The sequence below is a fragment of the Oncorhynchus gorbuscha genome, linkage group LG04, assembly GCF_021184085.1.
Source record: "Oncorhynchus gorbuscha isolate QuinsamMale2020 ecotype Even-year linkage group LG04, OgorEven_v1.0, whole genome shotgun sequence".
Lineage (NCBI taxonomy): Eukaryota > Metazoa > Chordata > Actinopteri > Salmoniformes > Salmonidae > Oncorhynchus > Oncorhynchus gorbuscha.
Window position 1 is genome coordinate 54,047,263 of NC_060176.1, and position 19,076 is coordinate 54,066,338.

At 45.7% G+C, this 19,076-nt stretch overlaps 1 protein-coding gene across 10 annotated transcripts in view; it reads right to left on the reverse strand.

Annotated features, from left to right (window-relative positions):
- Positions 1–3,742: 3,742 nt before the first annotated feature.
- The window catches only part of LOC124034291 (membrane-associated phosphatidylinositol transfer protein 2-like), an 84,650-nt gene continuing 69,316 nt past the window's right edge, over positions 3,743–19,076 (reverse strand). For 6 of the 10 annotated variants that reach the window (XM_046347279.1, XM_046347281.1, XM_046347282.1 and 3 more), the window contains 15 exons: positions 18,699–18,818; positions 18,251–18,465; positions 17,842–18,017; positions 17,492–17,662; positions 13,693–13,845; positions 12,443–12,607; positions 11,050–11,352; positions 9,581–9,729; positions 9,361–9,477; positions 9,138–9,254; positions 8,755–8,903; positions 6,217–6,366; positions 5,911–6,091; positions 5,580–5,708; positions 3,743–5,465 (listed from right to left, as the gene is read on the reverse strand). In XM_046347279.1, coding sequence (XP_046203235.1) covers positions 5,106–5,465; positions 5,580–5,708; positions 5,911–6,091; positions 6,217–6,366; positions 8,755–8,903; positions 9,138–9,254; positions 9,361–9,477; positions 9,581–9,729; positions 11,050–11,352; positions 12,443–12,607; positions 13,693–13,845; positions 17,492–17,662; positions 17,842–18,017; positions 18,251–18,465; positions 18,699–18,818 — 2,655 coding nt within the window. In that variant the 3' untranslated portion in view covers positions 3,743–5,105. The remainder of the gene's footprint in view (positions 5,466–5,579; positions 5,709–5,910; positions 6,092–6,216; positions 6,367–8,754; positions 8,904–9,137; positions 9,255–9,360; positions 9,478–9,580; positions 9,730–11,049; positions 11,353–12,442; positions 12,608–13,692; positions 13,846–17,491; positions 17,663–17,841; positions 18,018–18,250; positions 18,466–18,698; positions 18,819–19,076) is intronic. The other 4 variants (XM_046347284.1, XM_046347286.1, XM_046347287.1 and 1 more) reach the window with 4 other exon arrangements.

Genomic DNA, 19,076 nt, shown 5'->3' on the forward strand with positions numbered 1-19,076 from the left:
CAGTTGACTGATACAGTATCTCTGGAGCAGGATGATGCTTTAAAGAGCATCCATGTAATAATTGTTAGAAGGGTGCATGTTTTAGCTGGATGTGCTAAACTGTCTTATCCAATTTCACTGTCAGGATGCACAGAAAGACTCAGTGTTATCTACAGAGAACTCCATGTGGGTTGCCCTTAGAGTTATGTGCTACTTAAAGAAAATGTAACCATATCATATGAACAGTGACTTGAAGCATGCTGCAGTATCAGTTACAACTGCATTTCTTTACCACACAAGCCCCTCCAGCTCAACTAACTGCATATTTACCATGCCTGTTGCATGTTTCTGTATTTGGGGCAATGCTTTCAGAGTCCCCCTGGAATGTGCCTATAGCCGGAAATTGAACAAGAATAGCATGATCTCATATATGTATGAGATTAATTGGTGGTTATCTAAGGATTCTAGAACATTGGGTTCACAATAGCCTCGTTCAAACCTTGTGCTAACATGCAAGTTTTATGATTTGATCAATATGATCCAATCACTATCTGATCAAGGTGCGTTGCTTCTAGATATTGTATTACAATGAGGGAGTTCTGTTAACCTGAGCTTCGGTGCACTGGTCTATGGCACGTGAAGTGAACGGGCAAAAGCGATGAGGGAGGAGCGCCCTTCTAAAAATTTAACAGTAATCTGCGCAGCTCGGCCATGTTTTCAACAAGGAAGCATGCTGTATCAACCAGAAACATACAGCTCTTTTTCCTAAAATATATGTTCAACTTTTCAAACTGGTTTTCATTGGGAAGGCAATCACAAATCACAAAGCAATCACTTTTGCATGCGAAAACACAGAATCCTACTCATTATTTCACGTGCTTTAACTAGCCTAGGCTACATCACTTCTGTTTTGAGCAGACTGCAAACTCCTCCCACTGGGGGTAAACCTGGCCAAATAATTGAATCCCATCAATGGCTTCATTTACACAGACAGCCCAATTCTGATATTTTTTTCATCTAATTGGTCTTTTGACCAATCACATAAGAAAACGATCTGATGTCATTGGTCAAAAGACTAATTAGTGGATTTTTTGTTGTTGTTGAATTGGGCTGCCTGTCTAAACGCAGCCAAAGTGCCTCATCCTGCCACTGTGTTCGCATTGTGAACAGATTAGCTGGTGCCTCCCTGTATGCAAAATATTTGACAGCTATTCTTTCAAAAATATTTATTTATTTTAAGACAATTACTGATGCCATAAATCAACCGTGCTACCTGTCAATAATTTGAGGCCGTTATAACGATGATTTGACCATCCATATCTGATCATCCATACCCTTGATTGATATTCAGACACAATGTGGAAGGTCTGATGACAATCAGAATGTGAACAAGATCAGGACAAAGTGTGAATGTTAGTGCCAGGTTGGCTGTGTTCGCACAGGCAGCCCACTTCTGATCTTTTTTACAATTTGGTCTTTTGACCAATTAGATCAGCTCTATTTCCCTTAATTGGCCAAAATATCAGAATGAGTCTGCCTGTGTAAATACAGCAGTATAAATAGGGCTATAGACAGTCTGGTGCCTCATTCATTCCCTACCAGAGCAATCTGTTTAGATGGAGACGACCCCACTTCACCATGATGGTCCTCCCTCCCCATATATTAGGTTAAGTAATCCCTCTCACCCCACCCCCCCTAAGTTTTAGATGCACTATTGTTAAGTGACTGTCCCACTGGATGTCATAAGGTGAATGCACCAATTTGTAAGTCGCTCTGGATAAGAGCGTCTGCTAAATGACTTAAATGTAAATGTAAATATCCCTCACACAGTCTTCCTTATTTTCCCAGGATCACGTAAGCAATGTAATAACAGTTCAACCAAGATGCCATTTGTCGAAACAATTTTCTATGAGCATGTTTATACCCGTATGTCTCAAATTACACGGCACCAAGACATTCTGTTTGTCTAACTTCTGCATGTGCCTGCTTAACTGATTGTCGATGCATTGTGGAATTCTTACTCTACGGTGGATCTGCTGCTGTGGCATGCGTGTGGGTAATATTGAACCTTTTCACTAACATTTCAATTCTCATTGGTCGATTACTGTTATAGTTCTACACAGGTTTGAAACAAGGTAGTACAAATCATTTCAATGATAAACTGACGGTCAATCATCTTAAATTATTAATCAACATTATTGAACAAATCTGAACTCTGTGTTCCTACTTTCCAAATAATATTTTTTACATTATCTACAAATTGTTCATCGGAGGCTTCAACAAATGACTTCCAATTGAACCTAAATAGTATTGTCTATGTGCATAATCATTCAGTGCCTTATTTACAGCTTAGGAAGTGATTGTATTTCATATTTTCTAAATATATCGTAGTGCTTTCGGAAAGTATTCAGACCCCTTGACTTTTTACACATTGTTACGTTACGGCCTTATTCTAAAATTGATTAAATGTTTTTTTCTCCCCGTCATCAATCTACACACATATCCTGCAAAAACAAAGCAAAAACAAGTTGTGTGCAAATAAAAAAAACAAATATAAAATGTACATTATTTACAAGTATTCAGACCCTTTACTCAGTACTTTGTTAAAGCACCTTTGGCAGTGATTACAGCCTTGAGTCTTCTTGGATATGGCACTACACGCTTGGCACACCTGTATTTGGGGAGTTTCTCCCATTCTTCTCTGCAGATCCTCTCAAGCTCTGTCAGGTTGGATGGGGAGCGTTGCTGCACAGCTATTTTTTATTTTATTTTTTTACCTTTATTTTACTAGGCAAGTCAGTTAAGAACAAATTCTTATTTTCAATGACGGCCTAGGAACAGTGGGTTAACTGCCCGTTCAGGGGCAGAACGACAGATTTGTACCTTGTCAGCTTGGGGGTTTGAACTTGCAACCTTCCGGTTACAAGTCCAATGCTCTAACCCCAGGTCTCTCCTGTTGTAAGGTTAACCTTCACCCGAATCTGAGGTCCTGAGAGCTCTGGAGCAGGTTTTCATCAAGGATCTCTCTGTACTTTGCTCCGTTCAGCTTTCCCTCGATCCTGACTAGTTTCCCAGTCCCTGCCGCTGAAAAACATCTCCACAGCATGATGCTGCCACCACCATGCTTCACCGTAGGGATGGTGCCAGGATTCCTCCAGATGTGACCTTTGGCATTCAGGCCAAAGAGTTCAATATTGGTTTCATCAGACCAGGGAATCTGGTTTCTCATGGTCTGAGAGTCCTTTAGGTACCTTTTGTCAAACTCCAAGCAGGCTGTCCTGTGCTTTTTACTGAGGAGTGGCTTCCGTCTGGCCACTCTACCATAAAGGCCTGATTGGTGGAGCGCCACTGTGTTCTTGGGGACCTTCAATGCTGCAGACATTTTTTGGTACCCTTTCCCCAGATCTGTGCCTCGACACAATCCTATCTCGGAGCTCTACAAACAATTCCTTCGACCTCATGGCTTGGTTTTTGCACTGTGGGAACTTATATATGTGCCTTTCCAAATCATGTCCAATCAATTGAATTTACAGGTGGGCTCCAATCAAGTTGTAGAAACATCTCAAGGATAAGCAATGGAAAAAGGATGCACCTGAGCTGACAGCAAAGGGTCTGAATACTTATGTCCTTTACATTTGCAAACATTTCTAAAAACCTGTTTTCACTTTGTCATTATGGTGTGTGTAGATTGATGAGAAAATGAATTTCAGTAATTTGATCCATTTTAGAATAACAAAATGTGGCAAAAGTCAAGGGGTCTGAATAGTTTCCGAATGCACTGTAATAATAGCAGATACATTAATACAAGTCTTGTGATTTGCATGATCAGTCAATCTGGTAGAAATACAATACTGTGCAAGGCAAATACCTCTGCTGTGTATTGGCTGCTGCGAATGATTGCTTGAGAAAACCTAGAAAATGAAACACTATGTAGTTAACAGAACTAAAACACTTAAGTTCACAAAAAAAGTATATATATACACATTGATATCTATCTAAAAATAATTAAAAACTGTATCCTGAATGTGAATCTCCTCCGTGTGAAGAGGATACTAGATAATGGCCCCTTGGTAGACCTGACGCCAGCTCAACAAACAATATTATAGACAAGCATTGATCATCTTCAACTATACAATCAATCATCCCAAAGGAGGACCACAGAGCAGTTTCAGCCCGTCTCAAAAGACATCTTGGATTCAGCTTATCCCTTCACATATAGTATACAATTTCATACGGCCTACTTTGGCACATCACCTTACAGTAATACAAGTTTGCCCTGAAAGTGATATCTATAAATACACCTGTTGTGTAGGCAATGATTGCAGTGGCCTATAGCTAATGTAACATTCTGTATGATAGCACAGACAATAATTGAGTTCTCAACTGTAACCAAAGAGCAATTGGTACACAAACCTGGGAGTATTGCAGTATCTGAAGAAATGCCATGATTCTATATTGGCTGTATTTGTGTGGTTCTGGGAGACTGTAGACTGCCACGGTGCAAGGAGGATAAAACACACCTGTATAGCCCAGGGCGGAAGATGAGGAACATTGATCTATCAGGACTTAACCCCAAACCTGCAGCATGGGGGCGCTGAATTACCAGAGAATGGAACCAGCTCCACTCTGAAGCCCCAGTCCAGGACACACACTATGTATATTGATATGGTATTACAGACATTGGTAAATAAACACTTAAACAATATGCAACTTTTTCTGTAGCAACTTTTGCTATTGTTGGCCAATGGTTTGTGTGTTGTGCATGCATGTTCTTTGCTTAAATAAGATGCTTCTTTAAAGGCTTTTCTCCATTGTATCACTGTTTGAAGTAAAAAGATCCTCTGAACGTATATTTTTGTTGATTCAGGTATGCTGATGGTGTCGCTTTACAAAGACTGGTTCGTAGCACCTAAGGTTTTCAATGCTGTATTCTCTCATTCTACTTCCTGTCTATATATAGAGCCTTGAAAGCCTACTTTCAGCATCTCTCACATCTTGAAATTGTCATCTCAATTTTTATTTATTTGATTATTTTGCAGGCTTTCCCTCCTTTCTCATTTTCATCCTCTTCTTCTCTAACATTACACACTCTCCTTATCCTCCCTCTCTTATCTACCTCTCTAACCCTACTTTGGGTTGAAAATCCCAGGTTCCAGCTTTGTGCTGCCACTGCGGCCCCAACAGCCTGCTGCCATGCTCATGCTGCGCTGGGCTGGTCCCGGGCCGTGCTGGCTGTGGCTGTGGCTGTCTGACTGGCTCTGTGTGCGCTCTGGTCTGCTGTGGCCGCTGCCGGTGGACGAGCTGGGGGCCGGCTGGGCGGAAATGGTGCGCAGCAGGTGGTTCCGCTTCCGCAGAAAGTCGCTTTTTGCACCCAGACCAAAGCTGCCTTTCCGTAGGACCATGCGGGCACTGCTGGTCTTTGGTGGCCGGGAGCGCTGGTTGTACTCCAGCTGAGAGAGGTGGGTCGCATAGCCCTCAGTAATGAACTGTTGGGACAGGCAGGGGAAAGAGACAATCATAAAATGTAATGGCGTGCTGCATATAGTAAACTTCAGGACCAGGACTAAACTCAAAATGTCAGAAGTGCATGTGTATCGTACCTGGCACTGAGCTTGCATCTTCTTGGAGGGTCGGCCAATGATGTAGATCTGGGAGGGAGAGAGGCCGATGGAGGTGTAGACGGAAATGTCTTTGGTAGAACCGTAGCCAGCAAAGATCTTCATGTGAGCCTGTGGAACCAGACAATTACGTGTCATCTATAAATTCTGACCAAGACAACTGTTTGCCCCATCTCCTCAATCATCTCTTCACCCTTCATTGTCCCCCACCATTCCCCTTAGCCCTCAACTACTTTTGAACCTACCCCCAGCCTGTTACCCACCTTCAGTCCCCTCCAGAAACCCACCACCCAACCCCCACTCCCATCCTGACCTCCATGAGTGACTTGAGGAAGTTGGCCTTGTGTCGGAGTGGGTCGTGGACCAGGCCGTCACAAAAGGACACGATGCCATGGGGAAAGTTATGCTGAGACAGCCAGGCCACCACTCTCTGCTTCTGCATGTCTGGACGCCCCGTCACATAGACGATCAGATAGCCCAGGTCCTGCCAGTGCCTGGAAAGAAATCCAACAGTATAAGAAAGAGTGGAGAGAGTGCAATACAATTATAGAAACAAAAACAGATAATCATTTTGGTGGTTATGACTATCCACCAAGTGATGATGCCAGGTGCATATTACCTGACCACGTCGACTGCTCCGGCGCGCACTTTGGGGTCGCTTCCCATGATGGACACACTGGCAGCAAATGAGCCGTCTATACTGAACACCACAAACTCTGTCCCACGGGGAAGCACTGTCAGGTAGCTGTCTGCAAATGTGTGGTCCCCCCTGGCAGTGATGGGACACAAAATCATTTCATGATGGAGGAGGAGAGACTAATACAAATGGAAAGAAATTAAGAAACAGAATTTTAAAAAATATTAGAGAAATGTAAAAGCGAGATCACCACGTATCAGGCCTCAGGACTGGATTGGCTGAAAGAGGCCGTAGAAGAGCATGCCATAGATGCCAGTCTCACCTGACCTCCAGTTTGACCGGATAGACACCAACCCCCAGTCTCACCTGACCACCAGTTTGAGCGGATAGACACCAACCCCCAGTCTCACCTGACCACCAGTTTGAGCGGATAGACACTAACCCCCAGTCTCACCTGACCACCAGTTTGAGCGGATAGACACCAACCCCCAGTCTCACCTGACCACCAGTTTGAGCGGATAGACACTAACCCCCAGTCTCACCTGACCACCAGTTTGACCGGATAGACACCAACCCCCAGTCTCACCTGACCTCCAGTTTGACCGGATAGACACCAACCCCCAGTCTCACCTGACCACCAGTTTGACCGGATAGACACCAACCCCCAGTCTCACCTGACCACCAGTTTGAGCGGATAGACACTAACCCCCAGTCTCACCTGACCACCAGTTTGAGCGGATAGACACCAACCCCCAGTCTCACCTGACCTCCAGTTTGACCGGATAGACACCAACCCCCAGTCTCACCTGACCACCAGTTTGAGCGGATAGACACTAACCCCCAGTCTCACCTGACCACCAGTTTGAGCGGATAGACACTAACCCCCAGTCTCACCTGACCACCAGTTTGACCGGATAGACACCAACCCCCAGTCTCACCTGACCACCAGTTTGACCGGATAGACACCAACCCCCAGTCTCACCTGACCACCAGTTTGACCGGATAGACACCAACCCCCAGTCTCACCTGACCTCCAGTTTGACCGGATAGACACCAACCCCAGTCTCACCTGACCACCAGTTTGACCGGATAGACACCAACCCCCAGTCTCACCTGACCTCCAGTTTGACCGGATAGACACCAACCCCCAGTCTCACCTGACCACCAGTTTGACCGGATAGACACCAACCCCCAGTCTCACCTGACCACCAGTTTGAGCGGATAGACACTAACCCCCAGTCTCACCTGACCACCAGTTTGAGCGGATAGACACCAACCCCCAGTCTCACCTGACCTCCAGTTTGACCGGATAGACACCAACCCCCAGTCTCACCTGACCACCAGTTTGACCGGATAGACACTAACCCCCAGTCTCACCTGACCACCAGTTTGAGCGGATAGACACTAACCCCCAGTCTCACCTGACCACCAGTTTGAGCGGATAGACACTAACCCCAGTCTCACCTGACCACCAGTTTGACCGGATAGACACCAACCCCCAGTCTCACCTGACCACCAGTTTGAGCGGATAGACACTAACCCCCAGTCTCACCTGACCACCAGTTTGACCGGATAGACACCAACCCCCAGTCTCACCTGACCACCAGTTTGAGCGGATAGACACTAACCCCCAGTCTCACCTGACCACCAGTTTGACCGGATAGACACCAACCCCCAGTCTCACCTGACCACCAGTTTGAGCGGATAGACACTAACCCCCAGTCTCACCTGACCACCAGTTTGAGCGGATAGACACCAACCCCCAGTCTCACCTGACCACCAGTTTGAGCGGATAGACACCAACCCCCAGTCTCACCTGACCTCCAGTTTGACCGGATAGACACCAACCCCCAGTCTCACCTGACCACCAGTTTGACCGGATAGACACTAACCCCCAGTCTCACCTGACCACCAGTTTGAGCGGATAGACACTAACCCCCAGTCTCACCTGACCACCAGTTTGAGCGGATAGACACTAACCCCCAGTCTCACCTGACCACCAGTTTGACCGGATAGACACCAACCCCCAGTCTCACCTGACCACCAGTTTGAGCGGATAGACACTAACCCCCAGTCTCACCTGACCACCAGTTTGACCGGATAGACACCAACCCCCAGTCTCACCTGACCACCAGTTTGAGCGGATAGACACCAACCCCCAGTCTCACCTGACCACCAGTTTGAGCGGATAGACACTAACCCCCAGTCTCACCTGACCACCAGTTTGAGCGGATAGACACCAACCCCCAGTCTCACCTGACCACCAGTTTGAGCGGATAGACACCAACCCCCAGTCTCACCTGACCACCAGTTTGAGCGGATAGACACTAACCCCCAGTCTCACCTGACCACCAGTTTGAGCGGATAGACACCAACCCCCAGTCTCACCTGACCACCAGTTTGAGCGGATAGACACCAACCCCCAGTCTCACCTGACCACCAGTTTGAGCGGATAGACACCAACCCCCAGTCTCACCTGACCACCAGTTTGACCGGATAGACACCAACCCCCAGTCTCACCTGACCACCAGTTTGACCGGATAGACACCAACCCCCAGCCGTTTGCTCTCTGGGATGATGAAGTACACGCGGCCACTGCTGTTGGTCAGCTCCGTGTCAAAGTACACCCAGTCTCCAGATGGGGGCTGGGTCATGATGTGGATATCCACCTGTAAACATAGAGATATACGACCACTATGAACACAAACTCATAGGATTTGCACATACATGTGCTGTGTGTTGGATTGAAAACAAATACAGATATGACTCATGGAAGGATGGATTAGTACATAAGATGGGAGGTATATATATATATACTTGTATATCGGCCTTTGTGTTACACACACTGTTTTCATTGTTGTAATGATAAATAAAAATAATGATTGCCGAGAGAGGGGGCCCACCTTCTCCCCTGTCAATGTGACCATGTCAAGAGGGCCGTACATGAAGCGGCCAGTCACAATCTGCTGCCCATCTTCTGTGAACACTGCATCGTTCACACGATGATTGGCTGTCACATTCTGTCAAAGACACACACTCATGAATAGATTGAGACCATTACAGTGTTAGCCTATAGAATGAATCTCTTCAAGTGGTCAACACTGTTCTGATTGGACCAGACCGTACCCTGATCTTGACGTGGGTTCTCTTCCTGAGCCACTTCTCCCGAGGTTTGGATGGAGTGAACTCTGACACCTCCTTACCATCCAGCTCCAGTATGCTGGAGTTTTCATGCCTCATCACCTAAAAGAAACATATAAATGACCCCATACCTACTCACCATGCCTAGACTAGTGTAAAGGGGGCGAGAAGCACAGGCCATGGATGTTTGGGGGGGCGAGTTTACCTGTCGCAGCAGGAAGGACACTACATCCGTGGACTCCCAGTAGGATGCATGGAAGAGGTGCGGTAGTGCCACTGTGGGGAAGGCTGTCAGGGCATCAGGGCAGTACAAGGCAAAGTCCATACGCTTGGTTCCCCACCAACGGGCTGCGACTGCACGGTGAGAGGGGGTACATGGGTAAGGGTGGGGTGCCATGGGGGCAGAGGGGCAAAAACATCCCAATACACACCCCTGGAAAGGTAAAAACATTAACCGTTTTAAGGAAGACTGCATTCATTCATAAACCACTATCAAATCCCAGATAGTTCACAGCAGTTCCTAAGCTAGAAGGGAAGTAAGACAGGAGTTGAAGAGTGTTACTCCCAGCTGACAAAGCTTTGAAACAAATATAGGAGGGAAGATCATGTTTACGCAATAATGATATTGTTAAAGTTAGTACAAGAAACATGAGTCAATGTTAAAGCAGCATAGTTATTTGTATTAGTATATGAAACATGAGTCAATGTTAAAGTAGCATAGTTATTTGTATTAGTATATGAAACATGAGTCAATGTTAAAGTAGCATAGTTATTTGTATTAGTATATGAAACATGAGTCAATGTTAAAGTAGCATAGTTATTTGTATTAGTATATGAAACATGAGTCAATGTTAAAGTAGCATAGTTATTTGTATTAGTATATGAAACATGAGTCAATGTTAAAGTAGCATAGTTATTTGTATTAGTATATGAAACATGAGTCAATGTTAAAGTAGCATAGTTATTTGTATTAGTATATGAAACATGAGTCAATGTTAAAGTAGCATAGTTATTTGTATTAGTATATGAAACATGAGTCAATGTTAAAGTAGCATAGTTATTTGTATTAGTATATGAAACATGAAGAAACAGGAAGATGGGATTAAAAAGACCCCAAATAAAACTGAACTAAGTGGATTCACACTGGGACTGTCACTGATCAATTCATGTTTGCCTCCAGAACCGTCTGGGACAAAAATATCTGTTGAACCTTATCTGTTACAGTGTCCATAGGGCTCCTCCACCACATGGCAGTGGTAAAATTGTGTGATGGTTTTATAAACATATCTTCCATTTTGTTGGTGGTGGACTTCTCATGAACTCACCTATATTCAATGGTGTTAACTGCAGAGATAAAGCCTTCCCGCTATATCATTTGGATGATGGGTATGTTACACTTTTAAAGTGTAAGGTTTGTTGGGACTATTGTCTACAATAGACATATTCCACCAGGGAAGAGGGTTGGGGTCAGTCCTTTCAGAGCAGAGTTCATCATAGAAACAGAGAGGGAGAGTGAGTCAAGCTGGGAGATGTCTAGGGCAGCCAAGAAGCATATTGAAAAGAGATTGATTGCACAATAAATTAGGATTTAAAGAGGAGGAGGATAGGAGTCAGTAGTAGCCTCAGCCTGGCTTTGGTACAGAGTTGATAGGGTCCACTCCCTTAGAAGAATACCTTGATCCACCTCTGCCTGGGAGTCCAGGGAGACCAGGTCATATATGGTATAATCCAGGCCAGCTGACAGGTGTCTCTCTAACTGACCAGAGCCACAGGGGCTTACACCTCTGTTAGCGTCTGGGTCTGCCTCTGGGTCTGGTTGTGACCCGTTGTCTGTGTCAGTAGATCCTCGGACTGGATCAGTCCTTTCTTTTCTATGGGATTTAGGGGGGCTTCTCAGGGATAATTTGGTTTGTGATGTCAGGGCGATTTGGGACAAAAGGCTGAGTTTTTTGGTTTGGTTAATTTGGCATGGTTGTGCTATGGGAAACAAAACAAAAAGAAAGAAACCAGGTGAAAATTATTGATGATAATGACAAAGGAAATTGGTGTCATACTGTATAATGCAGTTCATTCCAGTTTACAAATATACATGTGAAGTACTTTTGCTACGAGCTGCATTCACAACCTGAAAATGTCTTCAAAACAAAATATTCAATTGAGTGTCTGATTGGTCCTCAGATGTACTGAAAAAAAGGTTATAATTATTTATTAAACAAAACCCATTTTCATACTTTTTTTTCCCACAACATACTCTTAGTTTTGTTGTATTCCTGAACAGTGAAAAACGTTTTCCATGGCATTTCTTCCAATAACCATGAACTAGAAATGATCTCATCAACGCACTATTGCAACTTCCCAACTGAGTACATTGTTAGTAAATGTTTTTAAAGCCATGTGATACTTCTGTAGGTGTTATTAGGCCTTATATAGGACATATCCACTACTTTGGGAGAAAATCTTTACATCAAGCAACAGAAGCTTGGTCACCTAGGCAGACAGTGCGACAGGGAGCGAACAATGCAGTAATGATTCAGCTAAACGGGTCTCTACATGCATGGCAAACATTAAATAAATGCAGAACGCAGCCTTTGCATTTATATTCAAACAATGGGTCAGAGTAAGACAGACACGCAGTGAAAGGAGCTGAGCTTTGGTTTCTTTAGTAGTAGAGTGATAACCTTCTGGCACATTGTATTTGAACAATGGACAGCGTCCACTGTTTGCTCCCTCTATGATGGAGGGGCTTAGAGCAGTGCAATCCATCACAGAGTGTCATAATGTGTTGGCGCTAGCTAGCAGGTAACTATGTGGTTATTCCGTGAATGCAGGCACAACTGGGTCCCTACAGAGCCGCTCGGGATCCGGTGCACTGAGTGATGTGTGCAGTCTGAGTAAGGACGGTTAGAATGAGCGAGAGAGAAAAGATTGAGGAGATTGAAGGAGTGCGGTGGAGTAGGAAGAGGAAGATAGAACAGGACAGAAAAGAAAAGGTCGAACTAAGGAGAGAGAAGAGATTGACTGAAAGAGGAGTTGAGAGAGAGATACTTGTGGTAACGAGAACACTTACTGTTGGCTATGTTGGTGGCAGTGTAACTGTCTGCCAGTCCTGAAACCTGGCTGGCAATGCTGACCTCACTGGCCCTGCGCAGGCCCCGGCAGTGGGGGCCCGTAACGGGGGAGGAGGGGTACGAACTGTCCATGAAGACACCACCATGAGACTGAACAACATCCGCTATTGAGTCGAAACAAGGAGATCCCATTAGACATAGACAAGACAAGAGGAGGATGAACAGCGAGGGAACAGGATGAGAAGGAGGGGGTTGCAATCAAGAAATGTGATGGACCACACCATGGTTTCAGAAACCAGGCAGGTGCCAACATCAGATTTCTTGGACAATCAGTGAGTGATCAGATAGTGGACTGATTAATACAACAGCATGTTAAAAGTGAGATGTTACTCCATTGGTTGTCACAGCACTATGCCTCAAAGATTTTAATATCTGTCAAATGATTAGCTGGATTATTATTACCATGTATAACTAAAGTGGTAACAGTCTCATTTAGTATGTGAAGCTAATCAACATGTTGTTGTAACAAAAACGTCAGGAGCTACTATATTCACCACCATCACAAGCAGAAAAACACAAGGATACACAATTACAATGCAAGGGGCAGGGTTCCATGATTCAAGCCGACATCTGAGCAACACAGTCCGTTTAGCTTCCAAGCCTCAGATTTGGCAAAATCTACCAGAAGCCAGTTATGGTTTATATGGAGACCTTTGCCTACCACCTTAAAACACAATCCCCAACTCTTGTATTTGATGCTGAGGAGATGCTGCGGCAGCAAAGAAACCACATCACAACAACGAGTGCAGGAAGTGGTACGCTATTTTCATACCATTACAAAGGACATAAATCATTTATGGCATTAGCGAAACACAGCAAAACAAGGACAGACTCTTCCAGGTCAAGGTTTCATTCACTGTGGAACCCATTGCAGTCTCTGTAAATCATAAAAATGTTTAGAGATTCTGAGGGCCATGCTAATGAGCTATAATAAAGGCAATGGACTCAATCCTGCAGAACGAGGGCTCATATAGGACATGATTGACCTGGAACAGCCAGTAATGTGACCCCAACTCTTGAGTGGGGTAACATTCCCAAAGCATTCTAATACACCAGTATTGGTAAGGGTGTGAAAAAATACACACAGACAAAGTCAGTGTGGAAAGAGGGTGCAACTAACACAAAAAGACATGTACGACACAGAGTGAGAGACATCGGGGGATGCAAGTGAAGAGGAGAGGCTACACACACTCTAGAACAGCAGGTGTGGCCTTGAGGGAGCCCTCCTGCCAGTTTAGCACAGGCACAGGGAAGCAGGTCTCGCTGATAGATTCCTGACAGCGGAAAGAGAGGGGGGTCCCACTATCGAGCAGGAGCTGAGGGTTGCTCTGGACTGTCTCCACTAAAGGGGGAGGTGGGGGATCAGAGGGTAGGGGGCAGGTTTTTTCAGAGATGGGGGCAGGAGGTCGAGAGAGGGGAAAGGAAGACAATGAAGACCCAGAAAACATGAAACAATAACAAGAACAACAGAAATGTGAAACAGGATTTGCGAGTCAAGCCCTTCGAGCTACAGGAAATACTGCAGTAGGAGTAACTAAGGCAACAACAGGTTGTAGTAGAGCTAAGGGGAGCAGGATGACGCTGTTCTTGGATTCTAATTCAGACTCTGTTGGTTCTAACCAAAGTCATATACAGCATACAGTGCATTTGGAGTATTCAGAGCCCTTGAGTTTTTCCACATTTTGTTATGTTACAGCCTTATTCTAAAATTGATGAAATCGTTTTTTCCCCCTCATCAATCTACACACAATACCACATAATGATACATGTTTTTTTTACAGTTTTGCAAATGTATTAAAAATAAAATACTGAAATATCACATTTACATAAGTATTCAGACCCTTTACTCTGTACTGTGTTGAAGCACCTTTGGCAGTGATTACAGCCTCGGGTCTTCTTGGGTATGACCCTACAAGCTTTGCACAGCTTTATCAAGACAAAGGAGATGATTGTGGACTACAGGAAAAGGAGGACCGAGTACGCCCCCCATTCTCATCGACAGGGCTGTAGTGGAGCAGGTTGAGAGCTTCAAGTTCCTTGGTGTCCACATCACCAACAAACTAACATGGTCCAAGCACACCAAGACAGTCGTGAAGAGGGCACGACAAAACCTAGACTGAAAAGATTTGGACATAAGACTCCTGAACAGCTAATCAAATGACTACCCAGACTATTTGCATTGTGCCTCCCCCGGGAACACTGCTGCTATTCTCTGTTATTATCTATGCATAATCACTTTAATAACACCACCTACATGTACATATTACCTCGACACCGGTGCCCCTGCACATTGGCTCTGTACTGGTACCCCCTGTATATAGCCTCCACATTGGCTCTGTACTGGTACCCCCTGTATATAGCCTCCACATTGGCTCTGTACTGGTACCCCCTGTATATAGCCTCCACATTGGCTCTGTACTGGTACCCCCTGTATATAGCCTCCACATTGGCTCTGTACTGGTACCCCCTGTATATAGCCTCCACATTGGCTCTGTACCGGTACCCCCTGTATATAGCCTCCACATTGACTCTGTACCGGTACCCCCTGTATATAGCCTCCACATTGGCTCTGTACCGGTACCCCCTGTATATAGCCTCCACATTGGCTCTGTACCGGTACCCCCTGTATATAGCCTCCACATTGGCTCTGTACCGGTACCCCCTGTATATAGCCTCCACATTGACTCTGTACCGGTACCCCCTGTATATAGCCTCCACATTGGCTCTGTACCGGTACCCCCTGTATATAGCCTCCACATTGGCTCTGTACCGGTACCCCCTGTATATAGCCTCCACATTGGCTCTGTACCGGTACCCCCTGTATATAGCCTCCACATTGACTCTGTACCGGTACCCCCTGTATATAGCCTCCACATTGGCTCTGTACCGGTACCCCCTGTATATAGCCTCCACATTGGCTCTGTACCGGTACCCCCTGTATATAGCCTCCACATTGGCTCTGTACCGGTACCCCCTGTATATAGCCTCCACATTGGCTCTGTAGCCCCCTCCTCCACATTGGCTCTGTACCGGTACCCCCTGTATATAGCCTCCACATTGGCTCTGTACCGGTACCCCCTGTATATAGCCTCCACATTGGCTCTGTACCGGTACCCCCTGTATATAGCCTCCACATTGGCTCTGTACCGGTACCCCCTGTATATAGCCTCCACATTGGCTCTGTACCGGTACCCCCTGTATATAGCCTCCACATTGGCTCTGTACCGGTACCCCCTGTATATAGCCTCCACATTGGCTCTGTACCGGTACCCCCTGTATATAGCCTCCACATTGACTCTGTACTGGTACCCCCTGTATATAGCCTCCACATTGACTCTGTACTGGTACCCCTGTATATAGCCTCCACATTGACTCTGTACTGGTACGCCCTGTATATAGCCTCCACATTGACTCTGTACTGGTACCCACCTGTATATAGCCTCCACATTGACTCTGTACTGGTACCCCCTGTATATAGCCTCCACATTGACTCTGTACTGGTACCCCCTGTATATAGCCTCCACATTGACTCTGTACTGGTACGCCCTGTATATAGCCTCCACATTGACTCTGTACTGGTACCCCCCTGTATATAGCCTCCACATTGACTCTGTACTGGTACCCCCTGTATATAGCCTCCACATTGACTCTGTACTGGTACCCCCTGTATAAAGCCTCCACATTGACTCTACTGGTACCCCCTGTATAAAGCCCCTCTTGTTATTTACTGCTGTTCCTTTATTTGTTATTCTTATCTCTTTGTTCATTTTTATTTATTTATTGTATTAAAACTGCATTGTTGGTTAAAAGCTTGTAAGTCAGCATTTCACCTGTTGTATTCGGCGTATGTGACAAATAAAATTGTATTTTATTTTGGGAGTTTCTCCCATTCGTCTCTGCAGTTCCTTTCAAGCTCTGTCAGGTTGGATGAGGAGCGTCGCTGCACAGCTATTTTCAGGTCTCTCCAGAGATGTTCGATTGGGTTCAAGTTCAGGCTCTGGCTGGGCCAATAAAGGACATGCAGAGACTTGTCCCAAAGCCACTCCTGCGTTGTCTTGGCTGTGTGCTTAGGGTCGTTGTCCTGTTTGAAGGTGAACCGTCGACCCAGTCTGAGGTCATGAGCGCTCTGGAGCAGGTTCTCTCTCTCTGTACTTTGCTCTTTTCATCTTTCCCTCGATCCAGACTAGTCTCCCAGTCCAGTCTCCCAGTCCCTGCCGCTGGAAAACATCCCCACAGCATGATGCTGTCACCACCATGCGTCACAGTGGGGATGGTGCCAGGTTTCCTCCAGATGTTAACGCTTGGTATTCAGGTTAAAGAGTTCAATCTTGGTTTCATCAGACCAAAGAATCTTGTTTCTAATGGTCTGAGAGTCCTTTAGGTACCTTTTGGAAAACTCAAATCAGGCTTGTGTGTGCCTTTAACTGAGGAGTGGCTTCCGTCTGGCCACTCTACCTGGAGTGCTGCAGAGATGGTTGTCCTTCTGGAAGGTACTCTCATCTCCACAGAGGAACTCTAGAGCTCTGTCAGAGTGACCTTCAGGTTCTTGGTCCCCTCCCTGACCAAGGCCCTTCTCCCCATTTTAGAATAAAGCTGTAACGTAAAAGGGAAGGGGTCTGAATACTTTCTGAATGCACTGCATAGAGTTCGGCCATTTTATTTCTTCATTTTTCTCAACTTGAAGCTATTTTCGGTGCCTCTCTCTATAGCAATCAACAGACCACTGGCAATAGGTCTCAGAGACATTCCCTGTACGTGTGGGAGAGTCAAAAAAGTCAAAAAACAAACAACATAATCCATCACATGTCAGTTTCTACACACTCTGCTACATCCCCAATGGCTAATCAAAACAAGGGCTATATAAACCAATGAATGTAACAAATGAGTACATTTTTTGTTTGCATATATTTCCACAACAGATATATGCTCATACAGGTGCTGGCTTGTGTGTGAGTGAACTCTTCCAACTCTCATTCCAGTGTGCTCACCCAGTAGAGCGGAGTTGCCGTCCCCCAGGGGGAAGCGTGTGTAGCGGGGTACGTTGAAGGGGGGCAGGAGGTGGAACTTCTTCTCCAGGAGGGGCTCCAGGCGCGAGGCCGAGGGGTCGGCTGGATGGAACAGGTTGTAGACCTGCTGGCAAGCTGGGCGCAGCTGGGCCACTAAGGGGAGACAGACATTGGCAGGCATAAGAGAAGGAGAAGAGGGTTTCAAGGAGATAAGACCCCATAGTGCCTCCTTGGTTTTCACTTCCCGATTCATAGCACAAAAATGTTCACATATTAAAATAACACATTTTTAAAGCACTTTATTCATTTTCCCTCTGTTTAGGTGGGATTACCATCCAGCACAGGAATGACAGTCTTCCTGAGGGCAAGGACAAGGCCCAGTGGAGAGCCGAAAAGGAAGAAGTCTGCCACCTCAAAGTCAAACCTCCCCAGACAGCCTGCATCCTGGAAGGTGCTGCTGCTGGACCTGCGGGAGCACGGGTCAGTCCGCAGGACACTGGAGTGGAGGCTGAGGGGAAAACAATAGACAAACAGCCAGAGTCAGAAAGAGGGAAGCACATACACATGTATACACACACAAACACAGAAAGACAGATCAATGTAGGTAAAAGATTACAGCAACCCATGACTCTACAATATCACATGCATAGCCATACCCGTCTCAGTACAGTGACATGAACTATTATCCATCAGCTACATCAATGATGTCATGTAACTGTAGTAACATAGATCCTGTCACACCTGGTCAGGAAGGCCTGGTGGTGTTTGATGGTGTCCAGCTCGTATGTGGAGTCGCCACTCCTTTTGCGCGGCTGCTGTCTCTTGGAGTCGTCTGGTCCTCCTGAACGGGGGATGTCGATGTTGCTGAGGCTCAGGTGGCGGCTGCCCTCCAGAGTGGGAGAGGCAGAGCCGTGCCCACTGTTTATGATGATGCCTGGGGAGAGGAGGTCCTGGTCCTGCAGGGAGGAATGTATGCTGAACTTGACTGACATGCAAACGGCACCAGACCTAGGTTGGACGCTGGATAAGTGTCCTTCTCAGCGGAGAAATGTGGTGGTGAAATAGTAGAGTGTTGTAACTTTTATTTCGAGCTACTAGGTGAGTGAGTGTCTGTGATTTGGAGTATGGGTAACGATGTAAAGCTTTTAGTAACAGAGAGAGTAAATAAGCATCAAGGTTTAGGTCTTACCTGTACGCTGATTACACTGCCCCTGCGGCTGCTGTTCTGACTGTCACCAATAGTTTGGTTGCTGCTGCACAATGCGTCAAACCCCAGGATCCCTCCCACGCAGTCCCCAATCAGGCAAACCTACAGAGGTCACAGGTCAATTTAGTAAAACAGATCAGGTCATTAGATATCCAACAGGATGCAGAGAACGGCATCCAAGCCCTTTTAAAATAATCAGCTGTAATAACCACATAATCAAACACACCCACACATTTGCAGGCGCACATAAGTAAAAATAATCTGTCAAATAACGTAAGCCTCTGACAATTTGTTAGAAAAATGTATACTAAATTCAACTTGTGACAAATATTGAATGCTAGTGTCAGAAAACACCCACAT